The sequence below is a fragment of the Juglans microcarpa x Juglans regia genome, chromosome 4S (genome assembly GCF_004785595.1).
Source record: "Juglans microcarpa x Juglans regia isolate MS1-56 chromosome 4S, Jm3101_v1.0, whole genome shotgun sequence".
In the NCBI taxonomy this organism is placed as follows: domain Eukaryota; kingdom Viridiplantae; phylum Streptophyta; class Magnoliopsida; order Fagales; family Juglandaceae; genus Juglans; species Juglans microcarpa x Juglans regia.
The window spans coordinates 5,680,531-5,698,436 of NC_054601.1; the positions used below are offsets into that span (position 1 = coordinate 5,680,531).

The following is a 17,906-nucleotide window of genomic DNA, read 5'->3' on the forward strand; positions in this document are numbered from 1 at the left end:
CCTAACTAATCATCGACCATGAGGTCTCAGACTTTTTAGTGAGGCGTAAAACCCAAAAAAGGTACCTGATCTTTAACTATAATGTTTAAAATAGACTCACTTTATCAGGGAGATATTGGGGCGAATGTCTCTGAATGACTACTAACCATTCTCTGCAACTTTTTACTTTCTTTCTTTCTTTCTTTCCACCTTGGGATTTTGTATCAGAGGTGTGAAGAGAGCCAATTCAGCAACTAGTGAAATTAAAGTATGTTCTATTTACAAACCAATTAAAGCCAAAACTCTTTATCTGCTCAAACAAGCCAGAACTGAAAGTAAAACCACCAATCGTTCTGTCCAGCATCTTGTTATGTGCGCAACTGATAGAAGGTTGGATGGAGGAAGAAACGAAATAAGTGAAAATCACAAAGAGAACGAGATAAATCAAGCAATGTTCAATCAAATATACACCATAAAAAATTAATAATGTGAGTGAATCAGTGAACCATGATGTATACGGAACGCCACATTAGAAAAAGTATGAGAATAGGCGGAAACATTCATGTTTAGATAATTCATTGGGAAACTCAAAACGAGACAAACAAACAGCAAATGGAAAACAACAGGATGTAATGTTAGTTGTTCGTAGGACCTGATAGCTTCACATGAAATCCCTAATCACCAAGGATTGTTGGAGAATAGAGATGGTTTCATCTATCTCAAAATTCATCATCTCATTTCCTTCCCAAACATCAAATACAAACACTTTTCAATCTCAAATCTTCAATTTTTTCATCTAATCATTACAATTTTTCTAAACTTCTAAACAAAACACAAAAAATCATTCAAAATTTTCAAATTCCAAAACAAAAATTATATTAAAAAAATTATACTTTAACATTATTTTAACTTTATAATATTTTTATTCATATTTTTCTCTCATTTCTCAAGTCCTTATACAACATCTTTATTCAAACAATTTCACTACTATTCACAAATTATTTCGCGACTATTCACATGTTTATAATCCTATTTCATTCTCCAAATATCCCTCGAGTCTCCTCCATATTACCTTTTTTCCTCAGCCAAAAGGAGGCAGTAGAGGTTGCTACTCTCTACACCCTTGTATACCTTAGGAAGTGGATCCAACAAGAGGTAGCAAAGTGGGATCAATGCAGAGAAACCAGAAGCCCTCCCTCAAGATAGACTTGAACCATAATCTAACCCCAACCCCACCAAGAGCATAGTGATGCTGAACTGGTTGGCAAGGATATTGAGCAAAACCTCCTTAGCATCGAGTTTATGGAAACTCAAACCTATAACCTCTTATCACCCAAATCACCTAGAAGCAAGCCTCATACCTGGCTAATAAAGGGTACTAAGAGAGACTTTTAGCGGTAAAAAAACGAAGCCAAGTTAAAAGAAACACTGGGTGGTTCCGACGGTCATAGTTCTCCAACAAACTTTTCCTACCAATTAAGAAATATAGCCTTTCACAAAAAGTAATCGATACTCGTGCTTCAGCAAATATGAGCTTTTTTATCTTTTTCGAATGGATTACATTTACTTTCTTTTCCAAACGTGTGCAGTTTTTTTAACTTTATATATCAATTTACTCAAAGAGAATACAATATTGACGAAAAAGAAAGCTTAGATGGATATGGTGTAGTAATTTGATCGCGCATGTTATCAAGAATGTAGCAATGTTAATGACCGATGTCCGGCCGCTCACCGTGCAAACCCGACCAACCGCAACTCGGATTTCCCATTAAGCTATGAACAAACTGGAATGCTAGTTGAAAGGACAAATAAACAAACAAGTAGAGCATGACTGCAGCGTTCCAAACTCTCTCTGCAAGCAATTTGCAGAGGAAAAGCTGCGTGAAAAATCCATGATTTAAACCACCCAACTGAAATGTACATTCATGTAAACACAGAAATAAGGGTTTCAAATGAGTGGCTAAAAAACACAAATTACCGAAATCAGATTGTTGCTTAGTAATAAAACCACTGTTTAATTTTAGGCCATTCAGTTTAAGATAGAGCACCTAAAATCTAGAGACGACAACCAAAAGTAAAATGACGTTAGTAAAAGTACAGTAGTCAACAACAGCCTTACTGGATCATCAGCAGAAGCCACGGCCAGTGCCACAGCCACGCATCTTCCAACATCTTCCGGCACATTACTCATCACAAAACGTTAAAATCATCTCCCCCGGACCCAACCCGTCACATTCATTGGAAAATATTTCTGCATTGACAATGTTTGAATCCTCCCCCAAATCTCCGGTGACCAAATAGCAAAACCCGTCGCATATATATTAGTCCCAATAATTAGATCATCGTGGTTGCACAGGATTCTTCCGCGGCCTTCCTCTCTTTCTCGGGGCGGGTCTCAGTCCCGACGAGTTCCCATCCAAAACACCCACCGCTGTCAACGGTGTTCCATCATTCCTAACATTCTCTTTCGTCGATGGCGTCCAATTCGGAAACCTCGCGCCACCTGCCATGGTACTCTTTCCTGCGCTGTCCGAATTCCCACCCACGAAGCCCATCGGAAAGGCCCCCCAGCAACAATAGTAGGCGTCCTGGCCCGGCACCAGCGGTGGCAAAGACGCGATTAGCACTGCTTCGAACGCCCTATGGCAACTCTGACACCGTAAGCAGCACCCTTCGTAAACCCTAGGGTACTCATACAGGTTGTAACAGTAGGGGCACATCGTCCAGAAGCTCGACAATCTCAGCCGTTGATCCTCCATGCTCTCGTTCGCGCCGCTACTGAAACTAATGTTGCTATTCCTGTAGAGGTCCTTCCTATAAATCGGCGGCTGGCTACGGCGGACCGGCAGTTTCGGTTGCTGCAGGTTGAGATCGACCTTCGCGAAGATGCCGAGCTCGTTGTCGTAGTTTGACTTCCTGGAGTGGTCGTTGAAGACGGCCCAGGCGTCGGCAACGAGCTTGAAAGCCTGATCGGCGAGAGGGAACTTGTTCTTGTCCGGGTGGAGGAGCAGAGCGAGCCTACGGTACTGCTTCTTGATGAGATCTGGATCATCAGATCTGCGGTCAATCTGGAGGATGGAGTACCAGTCGTGGTGGTTGTTTATACGTTTCTCCGCAGCGAGGAGAACGTCGACAACGGCCAAGATCTGATCCGACCCCTCAAGAAGGGGCTCCGTCTCCTGGGCCAAGATTGCGAAGTCTCTCGAACCCACAAGATCTCGGTTGTGTAGGAGCTTCTCGGCGATTCCTAGTAATCTTTCGGCTTCGGCTCTCGGGTTGTCTTCCATTTCCGCCGTGTTTAGGTCCTCGGCAAACGATGTTTTCGGGCCGGTGACTGCGTTTTCTTACGATAACAAATGGACAATAGCTGTGGGCGTTAAAAAAAAATAGAAAAATTACATCATGTTTTTTTAATGAAAAATTTTAGACATAAACCTCACACTCAGCACATTTATTTAAAAATATATTATTTTATATTTTTATTCACGTAATAAAAATTATTCTAAGCATGTTTGTAAGTAAAATAGGATAAAAAAATAAAATGACATATTTTTAAGTAAGTATGTAGTATGTGAAGCTTATGAATAGCACGACTCTTTTTTAAAATCATCTTACATCACATGTCATTCTCCATAAAATCTCCTATAATTTAGTTAAAAAGTACATTTTCTAAACATTTTTCTTAAATTTTATTCATATTTTAAAAACCTCATATATTTCATTTCATATCATTTCTCTATTCTATTAAAACAATATTTTTATATTATTTCTTTATTACTTTTTTCTCACTTCTATTTACAAACTTAACTCCTCAATATTTTTTCTTATATTTTGAACTATTACTCTAGTGAATATTTTAAACAAAACTTTAAATTATTTTTTTTGAGGATGTGATAATATTTTTAAAATTAATTTTTTTTATATTTTCGTAATTAATTAAATTATTTTTAAAATTATCATTTAAAACTATAACAAATATGAGTATAAGAAAAAGTATAGATGATTAGAAGAAAAATTTATTTTATGTATTAGAATAAAATATTGATAAAAAATGATTTAGAAGATGTCATCCCCTAAACATTTTTCCTAAAATAGAGTTTGGGATGTAGAGAGTATTTTAATCAAAATCTTAAAATAAACCTCAAATTATCGGAAAAGTGATGGTTTGGGGCATGGGATGTGAATTCTCTTAAGCTATCAAAATCAATCACTCATAGCATTCACATTGGATTGGTCATCCAATTTTTTAAAATTTGACTAATATATAATTTTTTTATTTTTAACTAATCACTCAAAACTTGAAGTCTACATTGGATCGGCTATCACACTCTCTATAACAATAAAATAATTTTATTTTTTATATTTCTTTAATTAATTTTTTATTTTATTTTCATAATTTCTAATAACCTACAACGATCATATTCATTTTCATTTTTACAATCCAATAATGTATAATATAACAATCTAAATAAAAATATCATATGTACAATCCAACACTACTTGCTATAACCCAAAAATCCAACACAAATATATTTACACACAAATCCAACACATATAATAGTCACAATCCAACACTACCTGCTATATCCCATATAATCCAACACTGCTTGAACAAAGGGACAACATCAGATATAACTTTCTAGGGCTGCATTGTCCATCAATAAAACAACTGATAATCAACTGCTCGGAGCCCCGTGCATGCATATTCATCATCTTCATGGATAATCAACTCGACATTATCCTTTATATACCAACATAGAAAATGATTGGATAACAAGAATAATAAGTAAGCCACAAGTCGACCCAAAAACAGGATTGCAGTAAAATATATAATAATAATAATAATTTTAAAAAAAGTCATTAATTGCTAAGATATAAAAACATAAGGGGATTTGGCAAGTTTTAAAATCTGATAACATTCTGCAGAAGAATGGCTGCTTTAAAACAAAAATCGGCACTAACCCTTTGGAGTCATTATGAATCCCATAAGCAATTCTCTATTCATTGTTTTCAAAAGTAACAAAATTTTTACTAAGAAGCTCAAAATGTGTACTCCAAGTTCACAGGTTTTATACAAGAAAAATACCTATCAAAGAAGAAAATATAATAGAAAATGATGTGAAGTTTAGCATGGGTTAACATTCCTCCTATTGAGAGGGTTTACTAAGATGGCCCCTTTGTAAAGTTTATAAAATGGCCCCTTTGTTGTTTATATTTTCTTAAGCAGGGAAGCTGAACTGCCAGAAAATCTATCACTGCCAAATGCATAACAAGGAAGTTGCATGAACTTTGCTCCCTCTCCCAACCCAACCCAACCCAACCCAATCCAATCCAAATGCAAGAGAGTCCAGTGAAGTATTCAATAAAGGCACGGAAACACACTCACAGAAGTCACACGAACTATGATGCAACATACAAAATTTAACCCAAATTCAAGAGACTAGTGAGAGAACTATAAAAATTGCAACCAGTCAACTGATTAAAATTACAAAAAACATCTCTATTCATTTGCTTAGAAAAAAACACATTTATTATTTTCTTTTAAATCTAGTACTTGGGTAATTTTATTGTTCATCTAGGCAGGTCAAGATGAATAGCACTCAAGCTACTATTTATTAGCCATTTGATTACCTTTTCTGTCATTTTTACATATTATACAAGTGTTTTGAGAATGGCACAGATCATAGAAATAGGAAGAGAAAGCTGTGAATATGAATATAGCCCCACAGATAAGAGAATGTCACCCAATCAACGAAACGAAAATAACATTGGCACCCACAGATCAATGAAAAACAACATCTTTATACATCATGAGTTTAGCAACGAGAATGTTAACATATCTCATAATGTTAACAACACCTTTATATATACATCATAAGTTGTTCTTAGAAGGGATAATTCCAAAAAATCTCAGAAGATTAGCCTTACCTCCAGGATTTAAGAAGCAAGATCAGTAGGAGTTTGCGACTTTGAGAGTTTGGATCTTCGATTCTTCAACTCCGTCGTTGTGCGCAGGAGAAGGAACACAGATCTACAAAAAATTTCGAATAAAAAAAATTCAGTCGTCTCCAAGAAAACTTCGAAACTAAAAATGAAAAATAAAGAGACGAATAAAAACCCAAATCTACAAAATTTCCTGAATAAAACTTGTAAAACGAAAAGGAAAAATCAAACAACGGAGCAACCCAAATCTGAATGTTTGGGATCGAGTGCCAAGGCAGAAATTTTACCCTATTGTTGGGATCAAATCTGGACCTCACTGATGGAGCGAACTGCGGGAAAGAGCTGACAAAAATTGCTAGGCAGTGGCTGCCGGAAAGAGACGCATTGGCTGCCGGAAAGAGACGCGCAAGGTAGAAAGAGAAGAGAACTGTGTGATAGAGAGGGCAGGAAGAAGGAGAAGAGTCGCGGGAAGGAGAAAGAGGAACGAGCCGTGGAACTGGAAAGAGAAAAAAATAATAAAGAATTCATTTGAATTTGGTTTGGATTCAGATATGAGTTTAGATGGGTTGAGATAGGTTGAGATGGTTTGTGAATAGTAAAATAAAAATTAAATTATTTATTATATTTTATGTAGAAATTTAAAAAAATTATTTTAAGATTTGAAAAAATTAAATTATTTATTATATTTTATATGAAAATTTAGAAAAATTATAATGATAAGCTAAAATAAGTTAAGATAGGTTTTAAATGCAAATAAGCCAGCTACATTAGTTATGACTTCAAAGATAGATATACTATAGCAAATATATTGGATGACTTTTATTTGACTAATCTAATGTAAATGAAATTTGAGGAACATTAGTTAAATGATAGCTTTCACTAGTATTTGACTAAATCAATGTCAGTGCTCTCAGGTTGTGTTTAGATGTTGAAATGAGTTGAGTTGAGTTGAGTTGAGATGATAAAATATTGTTAGAATATTATTTTTTAATATTATTATTATTTTAGAATTTGAAAAAGTTGAATTGTTTATTATATTTTAGGTTGGAATTTGAAAAAGTTGTAATGATGAGTTGAGATGAGTTGAGAATCCAAACGAAGCCTGACCATTCTCGTTCAATTAACCGAATGCAAATTCAAATTTTAGCTAATATCACATGAGTTTAGGGCTGGCCCCCATGTGGCGGGGCGGATCACACCCTCCGGCCTATGCGGGGGGCAGGGCCACCCGCCCGCATCTGGGGCTCCCTCCGGGGGCGGGGGCGGGATGGGGGTGACCCCCGCCCTGTAAATACCCCGCCCCGCCCATATATATATTATATTTATTAATTTATATATTTATATAAAATAAAAATAAAAATAAACCCCAGGCATGAAACGACGTCGTTTCATGCCTGGGGTTATATCAAAACCCACCCCCGGCCCCCCTCCCGATTCCCTCCCTCGCAGCCTCGCTCACTTCTCACTCGCTCAGACTCTCAGTCGCTCTCAGTCTCTCCCTCTCTCTGAGTTCCCGGTGCCGCACCCAGTCCCTCTCTCTGCATCGTCGTCTCCGTCACTGTTGCCGTCGCACGACTCGCACCCAATCCCTCTCTCTTCATCTTCGTCACCAAAGATCCGAAGGTAAGAAACCCTAAATTCAAAATTTTATTTTTTTTATGATTTATATTTTTAATGGAGATTGGAGGAAGGATGAGGTTTATCGGAGATGAAGGATGAGATTTTTTGAATTGTGTGCTGTGAAGCTTAGATTGTGCATGTGGTTTGAACTTTGAATGAGTCCCTTGCATGTGATTTTTTTTTGTTTGATTTATACTTTAAAGAGTGCCATATTATTTGTGTCTAATTAATTTGGATTGGAACCCTAAATTAATTTAGGGTTTCGAAATACCCTAAATTAATTTAAGGGTTTCCAAGATTGAAACCGAAACCCTAAACGAAATACCCTAAATTAATTTAAGGGTTTCCAAGATTGAAACCCCTAAATTAATTTAGAGTTTCGAAATCTCCAATTTTATCACATTTTAAACAGATTTTTATATCAACAATTTTAATGACATATACTTTAATTGTATGCTGAAAATAATAAAGATTAAAATAATAACATTATTTTTTAAAAAAAATACAACTTCTATGATACTAACAAGAAAGATCATAACCGTGGGGTTATGATACTAACAAGAAAGACCATAAATTTGCAAACAACTTAAAGTCTTAAACTTGAAAGGGATAGACCATCTTAGACTTTAGTTGGTAAGTGTATACTTCAACAAACTTGATAAGGCATTGGCCATGTACAGTAGGGATGCCAATTAATATTGACATAAAGATGTTAGGTAAGACATGGATCAATTTTTTTTAATCATTCTTGCTCTTTCTATTTTTATTCTCGAGCTTTATTTTAGTATTTACCTTGTCAACATGCATATATGTAACATAATGCTTTACCTAAAAATGGCAACAAAAGAAAAAAAGAGATAAAAAAGGCATACTATGTTAGTCCGGGCTGACCAAATATTGTTTTGGCTTTGAATATGTGATATGAATGGCTATTATATAGTCATAGAGTCTTGGATTGTATACAAATTATATTCTAAATTTATTACAATGTGTCCTATAATGTGATTATATAAGAGTTCACATTCATATACATATATATGAATGTGAATGATACTTTTTTTTATGTTCATTATATAGTTGCTATGCTTATAGTCTTTCAAGTCTAAGAAACTATAATCTATATTGTTAATATATAGTTGGCATGTTGCTATATTTTCTATAATTTCAGATTTCTTGTTTGCTTGAGTTCATGGATATGCCAGCAGATTCTAGTGCCAGCTCTCCTTTTCAGGCCGAGGGCACCCCTACCCCTACACCTACACATACTTCTCCTACTCATACCCCCACCCCTAGCCCTAAGGCACCTTGCCCCGCCCTCAAGCCCAGCAAGAAACCTGCTTCAATAGTTTGGAGTCATTTCACCAAACTAGAAGGTGGTGACCCAAGTAACCCCCAAACCAAGTGTAACCATTGTGGAAAAAATTATGGATGTCACTATAGGAAACATGGTACCTCACAATTAAAGGTGCACTTAAAAGAGTAATGCAAAAAAAATTCAATATTAAGATCATTACAAGAGAAAAGCCAATCTAGGCTAGAAATTAGACTTCAAAAAATGACGGATGGGACTAGTGGGGGTGCAACTTTGAGGGGATATACTAAGTATGATCTCGATGAGTGTAGAAGACACCTAACTTGTATGGTCATCATGGACGAGCTACCTTTTCAACTTGTTGATGGGAAATTGTTCCAAGCGTATTCTCACTACTTGGAACTATGGTTTAATATTTCTTCTCGCCACACGGTGGCAAAGGATGTAAAAAAATATTTTTACATTGAAAATGAGAAGTTGAGGGGTCAATTGGCGATCAATTTGTTTGTCTCACCACTGACACTTGGACATCGATCCAAAATTTTAATTATATGTCTTTGACTGTGCATTTTATTGATTGTCATTGGACATTGCAAAGGAAAATTATAAAATTTTGTAAAATCACCTATCATAAGGGTGAGACAATTGGGAAGGCCTTGGAGGCCGCAATAAAGGAGTGGGGGTTGACTTGAGTTGTTACAGTCATAGTCGATAATGCCTCGTCTAACGATGTCGCATTGAGACTCTAAAAACCTATCTTAGAGAGGCAAATAAGACACTGATGGGTGGTGAGTGTCTGCATGTCAGATGTGCAGCACATATTCTGAATCTGATTGTCATTGATGGTTTGAGGGATCTTCATGACTCGATTGCTCGGGTTAGGACTGCTGTGAGATGGGTGAGATCTTCTCCTTCGAGGTTGGAGAAATTCAAGGTTGCTGCTAGATCTGAGCGCTAAACATCTAAGAAGGGTCTTAATACTGATACACCTACACGATGGAACTCAACATTTCTGATGTTGGAGGCAGCCCAAGAATATAAGCTGGCATTTGCATTATTGGGTGACGAAGACATCCAATATGTTAAATATTTTGATGATCACGGGGGATTGGGAAAACCCGTAGATGATGATTGGGAAATTGTAGCTATTTTGTAGAGTTTTTGAGGCTTTTTTACGATGTCACCACGAGACTATCTGGAACTTTGTACCCTACATCCAATGTTGTATGTCAGCAAATATGTAGGATAAAAGAAGAATTAAATGATATGGTCGCGGGTGGTCACATTAGGCTGCAGGAGATGGCATTGATTATGAGGATAAATTACAACAAGTATTGGAGAGATTTAACTAGGGCTAATATTTTGTCATATGTAGCTGTCGTCTTTGACCCGAGGTATAAGTTGGATGGCATGATATTTGAATTGGGCCTTGCGTACGGGCAAGTATGGGCTAAACTTATTGCAGCAAGGGTTCGGGAAACCGTTAATAGATTATTTGATGAGTTTTCTACCCTGCGGGGTGGTAATATTGCGGCACCTACACCTACCCCCTCAGCCTCAAGCTCACAGTTTCCTGAAGTCGAGGTTGAGAAAAGACGTAGATTGGAGTGGGGTGAGAGGTATGAGCAAACCCCCTTTCTCCGGAGTTCTGTAGAGGCTCAGTCAGAGTAGGGGTGATACCCGCCCCCGCATATGCGAGGGTGGGGAATTTTTCCCCGTACCCCGCCCCCGCATGGGCGGGGGCAGGATACCCTGTCTCGCTGCTGGGGTGCTAGGGTGGACCTCCATCCGTCCACACCCCCACATCCCCTTTATGGGCCTTTGGCCCAGTACAATTTTCTGGACTATAAATGACACAGAATCAGTTTTGGGTCTCTTTAAGCCCATAATCGGTTTTTGGGTCACTTTGAGTCCATAATTTAACTTAAAAAATATATAGATTTAAAAATTGAAAATATATATATATATAGAATTATAGATTGAACTATTAAGTAGATATTAAGTTTCAGTTATTAACTAATAAAATAATAATCATCACTAAGGCACTGAGCTGAAATTAGTAGTTTACAATTATACAAATTAAGAGAACTAATAAACTATTACACTATTACACTATTACAAACTCTTCTAAAAAAATAAATATTACAAATTGTACAACTAACTATTGTAACAACATTACAATTAATTGTAAATTAACAAAATCATATTTTTTCAATTTGATCAATTTGATTTTGGGGTGGAGCTGTAGCGGTGAGTTCACTGAATGGTGAGTTGTGTCGATTGCTGTGAGACTGAAAATCAAGATCATAAAAGTTAATAAGTTATAAAACCTGAAATATTAATAAGTTAAAAATAAAACAAAATTTTAAATGCAAAAAACAATTAAGGGAGAAATTGTGCAAACCATAGCAATGGTGGGTCCAATACAAAGTCATACTGCATCGAAGGTAGCCGTAGACGCCGTCTCATGTATCACTATAAGTATTAAATTTGAAATCAAATTAATGAATACCAATTAAATGAAAATAAATAAATTAAAATAAGAAATTAGAAAATAAAATTAAAATAAATATCAGATCCAGGCTGATCATCACCCTCCTCCTCGACGTCGGCCTCCTCATACTCAAGAACATCCGAACATAAATTGGAGTTCCCTTGATCCAATTCTGCGTGCAAATCAAAGCCTCCACAGTAGCAGGAGCTAATGAACTCCGAAATGAATCTAATACACGCCCTCCGGTGCTAAAGGCCGACTCTGAGGCTACGGTGCTAACAGGGATGGCCAAAAGTGTGCTGGCTATCTCTCCAAGGATGGGATACTTCACAGCATTCACCTTCCACCAACTTAATATATCGAAATCTCGTGAAAATGAAAGAATCTCTGCTGCTAAGTATCTGTCTATCTCTGACTGAGCCTCTACAGAACTCCGGAGAAATGGGGTCTACTCATACCTCTCACCCTACTCCAATCTACTTTTTTTTCCAACCTCGACTTCAGAAAACTGTGAGCTTAAGGCTGAGGGGGCAGGTGTAGGTGCCGCAATATTACCACTCCGCAGGGTAGAAAACTCATCAAATAATCTATTAAGGGTTTCCCGAACCCTTGCTGCAATAAGCTTAGCCCATACTTGCCCGTACGCAAGGCCCAATTCAAATATCATGCCATCCAACTTATACCTCGGGTCAAAGACGACAGCTACATATAATAAAATATTAGCCCTAGTTAATCTCCCAAATACTTGTCGTACTTTATCCTCATAATCAATATCATCTCCCGCAGCCTAATGTGACCACCCACGACCATATCATTTAATTCTTCTTTTATCCTACATATTTGCTGACATACAACATTAGATGTAGGGTACAAAGTTCCAGATAGTCTCGTGGTGACATCGTAAAAAAGCCTAAAAAACTCTACAAAACAGCTACAATTTCCCAATCATCATCTACGAGTTTCCCCAATCCCCCGTGATCATCAAAATATTTAACATATTGGATGTCTTCGTCACCCAATAATGCAAATGCCAGCTTATATTCTTGGGCTGCCTCCAACATCAGAAATGTTAAGTTCCATCGTGTAGGCATATAAGTACAAAGGCATTTCTTAGATGTTTGGCCCGCAGATCTCGCAGTAACCTTGAATTTCTCCAACCTCGAAGGAGAATATCTCACCCATCTCACAGCAGTCCTAACCCGAGCAATCGAGTCATGAAGATCCCTCAAACCATCAATGACAATCAGATTCAGAATATGTGTTGCACATCTGACATGCAGACACTCACCACCCATCAGTGTCTTATTTACCTCTCTAAGATAGGTCTTTAGATGTCCCAATGCAACATCGTTAAACGAGGCATTATCGACTGTGACTGTAACAACTCGAGTCAACCCCCACTCCTTTATTGCGGCCTCCAAAGCCTTCCCAATTGTCTCACCTTTATGATCGGTGATTTTATAAAATTTTATAATTTTCTTTTGCAATGTCCAATGACAATCAATAAAATGCACAGTCAAAGACATATAATTAAAATTTTGGATCGATGTCCAAGTGTCAGTGGTGAGACAAACAAATTGATCCGCCAATTGACCCTTCAACTTCTCATTTTCAATGTAAAAATATTTTTTTACATCCTTTGCCACCATGTGGCGAGAAGAAATATTAAACCATAATTCCAAGTAGCGAGAATACGCTTGAAACTATTTCTCATCAACAAGTTGAAAATGTAGCTCGTCCATGATGACCATACGATTTAGGTGTCTTCTACACGCATCGGGATCATACTTAGTATATCCCCTCAAAGTTGCACCCCCACTAGTCCCATCCACCATTTTTTTAAGTCCAATTTCTAGCTTAGATTGGCTTTTCTCTTGTAATGATCTTAATATTGGATTTTTTTTGCATTGCTTTTCTAAGTGCACCTTTAATTGTGAGGTACCATGTTTCCTATAGTGACATCCATAATTTTTTCCACAATGGTTACACTTGGCTTGGGGGTTACTTGGGTCACCACCCTCTAGTTTGGTGAAATGACTCTAAACTATTGAAGCAGGTTTCTTGCTGGGCTTGAGGGCGAGGCAAGGTGCTGTAGGGCTAGGGGTGGGGGTATGAGTAGGAGGGGTAGGTGTAGGTGTAGGGGTAGGGGTGCCCTCGGCCTAAAAAGGAGAGCTGTCACTATAATCTGCTGGCATATCCATGAACTCAAGTAAACAAGAAATCTGAAATTATAGAAAATATAGCAACATGCCAACTATATATTAACAATATAGATTATAGTTTCTTAGACTTGAAAGACTATAAGCATAGTAACTATATAATGAACATAAAAAAAAGTAGAATAAAAAAAAGTATCATTCACATTCATATATATGTATATGAATGTGAACTCTTATATAATCACATTATAGGACACATTGTAATAAATTTAGAATATAATTTGTATACAATCCAAGACTATATGACTATATAATTACCATTCATATCACATATTCAAAGCCAAAACAATATTTGGTCAGGACTAACATAGTATGCCTTTTTTTATCTCTTTTTTTCTTTTGTTGCCATTTTTAGGTAAAGCATTATGTTACATATATGCATGTTGACAAGGTAAATACTAAAATAAAGCTCGAGAATAAAAATAGAAAGAGCAAGAATGATTAAAAAAAATTGATCCATGTCTTACCTAACTTCTTTATGTCAATATTAATTGGCATCTCTACTGTACATGGCCAATGCCTTATCAAGTTTGTTGAAGTATACACTTACCAACTAAAGTCTATGATGGTCTATCCCTTTCAAGATTAAGACTTTAAGTTGTTTGCAAATTTATGGTCTTTCTTGTTAGTATCATAACCCCACGTTATGATCTTTCTTGTTAGTATCATAGAAGTTGTATTTTTTTTTAAGAATAATGTTATTATTGTAATCTTTATTATTTTCAGCATACATTTAAAGTATATGTCATTAAAATTGTTGATATAAAAGTCTGTTTACAATGTGATAAAATTGGAGATTTCGAAACTCTAAATTAATTTAGGGGTTTCAAATTAATTTAGGGTTTCGGATTGGAGCCCTAAATTAATTTAGGGTTTCAATCTAAATTAATTAGACACAAATAATATGGCCCTCTTTAAAGTATAAATCAAACAAAAAAAAAAATCACATGCACGGGACTCATTCAAAGTTCAAACCACATGCACAATTTAAGCTCCACAGCACATAATTCACAAAATCTCATCTTCCATCTCTGATAAACCCCATCCTTCCTCCAATCTCCATTAAAAATATAAATCACAAAAAAAATAAAATTTTGAATTTAGGGTTTCTTACCTTCAGATCTTTGGTAACGAAGATGAAGAAAGATGGTCCAGGTGCGAGTCGTGCGACAGCGACGGTGAAGGGGACGGCGATGCAGAGAGAGGGACTGGGTGCGGCGCTGGGAACTCAGAGAGAGGGAGAGACTAAGATCGACTGAGAGTCTGAGCGAGGCTGCGAGGGAGGGAATCAGGAGGGGGGCTGGGGGTGGGTTTTGATATAAACTCAGGCATGAAACGACGTCGTTTCATGCCTGGGTTTTTTTTTTTTTATATAAATATATAAATTAATAAATATAATATATATATCCGGGGCGGGGCCTGGGTATTTACGGGGCGGGGGTCACCCCCATCCCGCCCCCGCCCCCGGAGGGAGCCCCAGATGCAGGCGGGTGGCCCCGCCCCCTGCATAGGCCGGACGGGGTGATCCGCCCCGCCGCACGGGGGCGGGGCAGCGGGGGCGGAGCCCCGCTTCCCACCCCTAAGTCAGAGATAGACAGATATTTAGCAGCAGAGATTTTACCATTTTCACGATATTTCGATATATTAAGTTGGTGGAAGGTGAATACTGTGAAGTATCTCATTCTTGGAGAGATAGCCCGCACACTTTTGGCCATTCCTGTTAGCACCGTAACCCCAGAGTCGGCCTTTAGCACTGGAGGGCGTGTATTAGATTCATTTCGGAGTTCATTAGCTCTTGCTACTGTGGAGGCTTTGATTTGCACGCAGAATTGGATCAAGGGAACTCCAATTCATGTTCCAGATGTTCTTGAGTATGAAGAGGCCGAAGTCGAGGAGGAGGGTGATGATCAGCCTGGATCTGGTATTTATTTTAATTTCATTTTCTAATTTCTTATTTGAATTTATTTATTTTCTTTTAATTGGTATTCATTAATTTGATTTCAAATTTAATACTTATAGTAATACATGAGACGGCGTTTACGGCTACCTCCGATGCAGTATGATTTTGTATTGGACCCACCATTGCCATGGCTTGCACAATTTCTCCCTTAATTGTTTTTTGCATTTAAAATTTTGTTTCATCTTTATAACTTTTTAATTCTAATTTGTTTTATTTTTAACTTATTAATATTTCAGGTTTTATAACTTATTAACTTTTATGATCTTGATTTTCAGTCTCACAGCAATCGACACAACTCACCATTCAGTGAACTCACCGCTACAGCTCCACCCCAAAATCAAATTGATCAAATTGAAAAAATATGATTTTGTTAATTTACAATTAATTGTAATGTTGCTACAATAGTTAATTGTACAATTTGTAATATTTATTTTTTTAGAAGAGTTTGTAATAATGTAATAGTTTATTAGTTCTCTTAATTTTTATAATTGTAAACTACTAATTTCAGCTCAGTGCCTTAGTGATGATTATTATTTAATTAATTAATAGTTAAAACTTAATATCTACTTAATAGTTCAATCTATGATTCTATATATATATATATATATATATATATTTTTAATTTTTAAATCTATATATTTTTTAAGTTAAATTATGGCTCAAAGTGGCCCAAAAACCAATTATGGGCCCAAAGTGGCCCAAAACCGATTCTGGGCCATTTAGAGTCTAGAAAATTGTACTGGGTCGATGTCTCATAAAGGGGATGCGGGGGTGCGGACTGATGGAGGTCCACCCCCCGCACCCCGCCCATGCGGAGGCGGGGTACGGGGAAAAATTCCCCACCCCCGCATATGCGGGCGGGGGGCGGAGGGCGGGGGAGGGGTGGCCCCGCCCCGTAGGGGGCGGTACCACCCCTAGTCCTAATCTAGTTTGCTGTCGTCTAGTTTTCTTATGTGTGGTTTTATCAAGCCGGAGTCGAGATGACACTTATTTTATTACTCCTCTGTAATTTTTATTTCGGAAAAATGAATTTACCCTCTCTCTCTCTAGTTTGCTGCATAACCAACAACTCTAATTAGGCTCATTTTTCAAACTAATCATTATAAATTTTTTAAATTTTTAAATAAAAAGTAAAAAATAATTCAACATTTTCAAATTCTCAAACAAAAATAATATTATAAAACTATGTGTTAACTTTATAATATTTTTTATTTCAACTTTTTCTCTCTCATTTCTCAAAACTCAAAAAATACTCCACTCAAACTATCTCACTACTATTCACAAACTATGTTATTAGAATGGTGTATAGAATTTTCCTTCACGAGTAATACTATACACTACACTCTCATCTAATTTTGATCATATTAAGTGATATGTGGTACATTCATCACTATTAGATGATAAAGAAACATGCAATAAATGATCATTTAATGATGATAAATGTGTCACATCATATTTAGTGGGATAAAAGTGGAATGGTAATATAATATATAGAATTTTTCTCTACAAAACTCTCATCTCATCTCACACCCAAATGAGTGTTTTAACACACTATTTATTATGTAACTTATTGTGATTATAAGAAAAAACGTTATTTTTTAATTGATATAACATGGCTTTACATTATTCAACTTTATATTATCTACCTCATTGATGCGTCAAAATATATGCTTGCAAGCGATCTTTTTTATTAAGTTTTCTCCGAAGCTAACAACTTAAACAGTCATTACCCACCCATCTAATTCATCTGACTTATCAAATCTTTATATTATCTTGACTCATTTTTTTCCTATTTAGTATTGTATTGCATAAATGATAGTATTCAAGTGAATATATAAATTAAGCTCTGCATTATTTATTTTAGAAAAATTGTAGTATGATTTTCAAATATATACACTAAGTGTGTTCACTCATATATTTTGATTTTTACTTTTACTTTTCTTAATGATTAAGATAGTACTGACTATTAGTGAAATTGTTTTTTTTTTCTTAATGATTAAGGATGTTTGAAAAATACTTAAAAGAAAAAGAAAAAAAGAAAAAGAAAAAAGTCATTTGTATTGGTGTGCATATTTGAGGTGCAAATTTGGTGTGCACCTTAGCATTGCCCTTTATTTTAAGATATTATATATATATATATATATATATATTATATGAATCGGCTTAACATATTTTCACTTCTCTAATTAAAATGACATTATAAAGATTAAAAAGTATAAATCACGTAAAAAAATGAATCCACCATCATCGTTCTCTATATATTCTTATTTTCTCTAATCAATCTAGAATCATAAAGATGCGAAAGTAAGTATATAGTTTCATGAAACAATCCACGGTATCCACCTTAGTAGATCATAGAACACCTTTAATGACCAATCG

The 17,906-nt window shown here is 36.2% G+C and overlaps 1 protein-coding gene and 1 non-coding gene across 2 annotated transcripts; both read right to left on the minus strand.

The window, feature by feature from the left end:
- Positions 1-1,465: 1,465 nt before the first annotated feature.
- Positions 1,466-3,353, minus strand: LOC121263044. Its single transcript, XM_041165820.1, has 2 exons — positions 2,099-3,353; positions 1,466-1,889 (listed from the first exon to the last, which is right to left on the minus strand). The coding sequence occupies exon 1, from the start codon at positions 3,264-3,266 to the stop codon at positions 2,319-2,321; it is 948 nt and encodes a 315-aa protein (XP_041021754.1). The 5' UTR covers positions 3,267-3,353; the 3' UTR covers positions 1,466-1,889; positions 2,099-2,318.
- Positions 3,354-4,601: 1,248 nt separating this feature from the next.
- Positions 4,602-4,696, minus strand: LOC121263895. The gene has a single exon (XR_005940381.1). It is a non-coding gene; the product is annotated as a small nucleolar RNA snoR118 (small nucleolar RNA).
- Between the last annotated feature and the right edge of the window lie 13,210 nt (positions 4,697-17,906).

What these genes read in the sequence shown, in the direction of transcription:
- LOC121263044 (XM_041165820.1), bottom strand. Translation starts at nt 3,266, where the DNA reads ATGGAAGACAACCCGAGAGCCGAAGCCGAAAGATTACTAGGAATCGCC.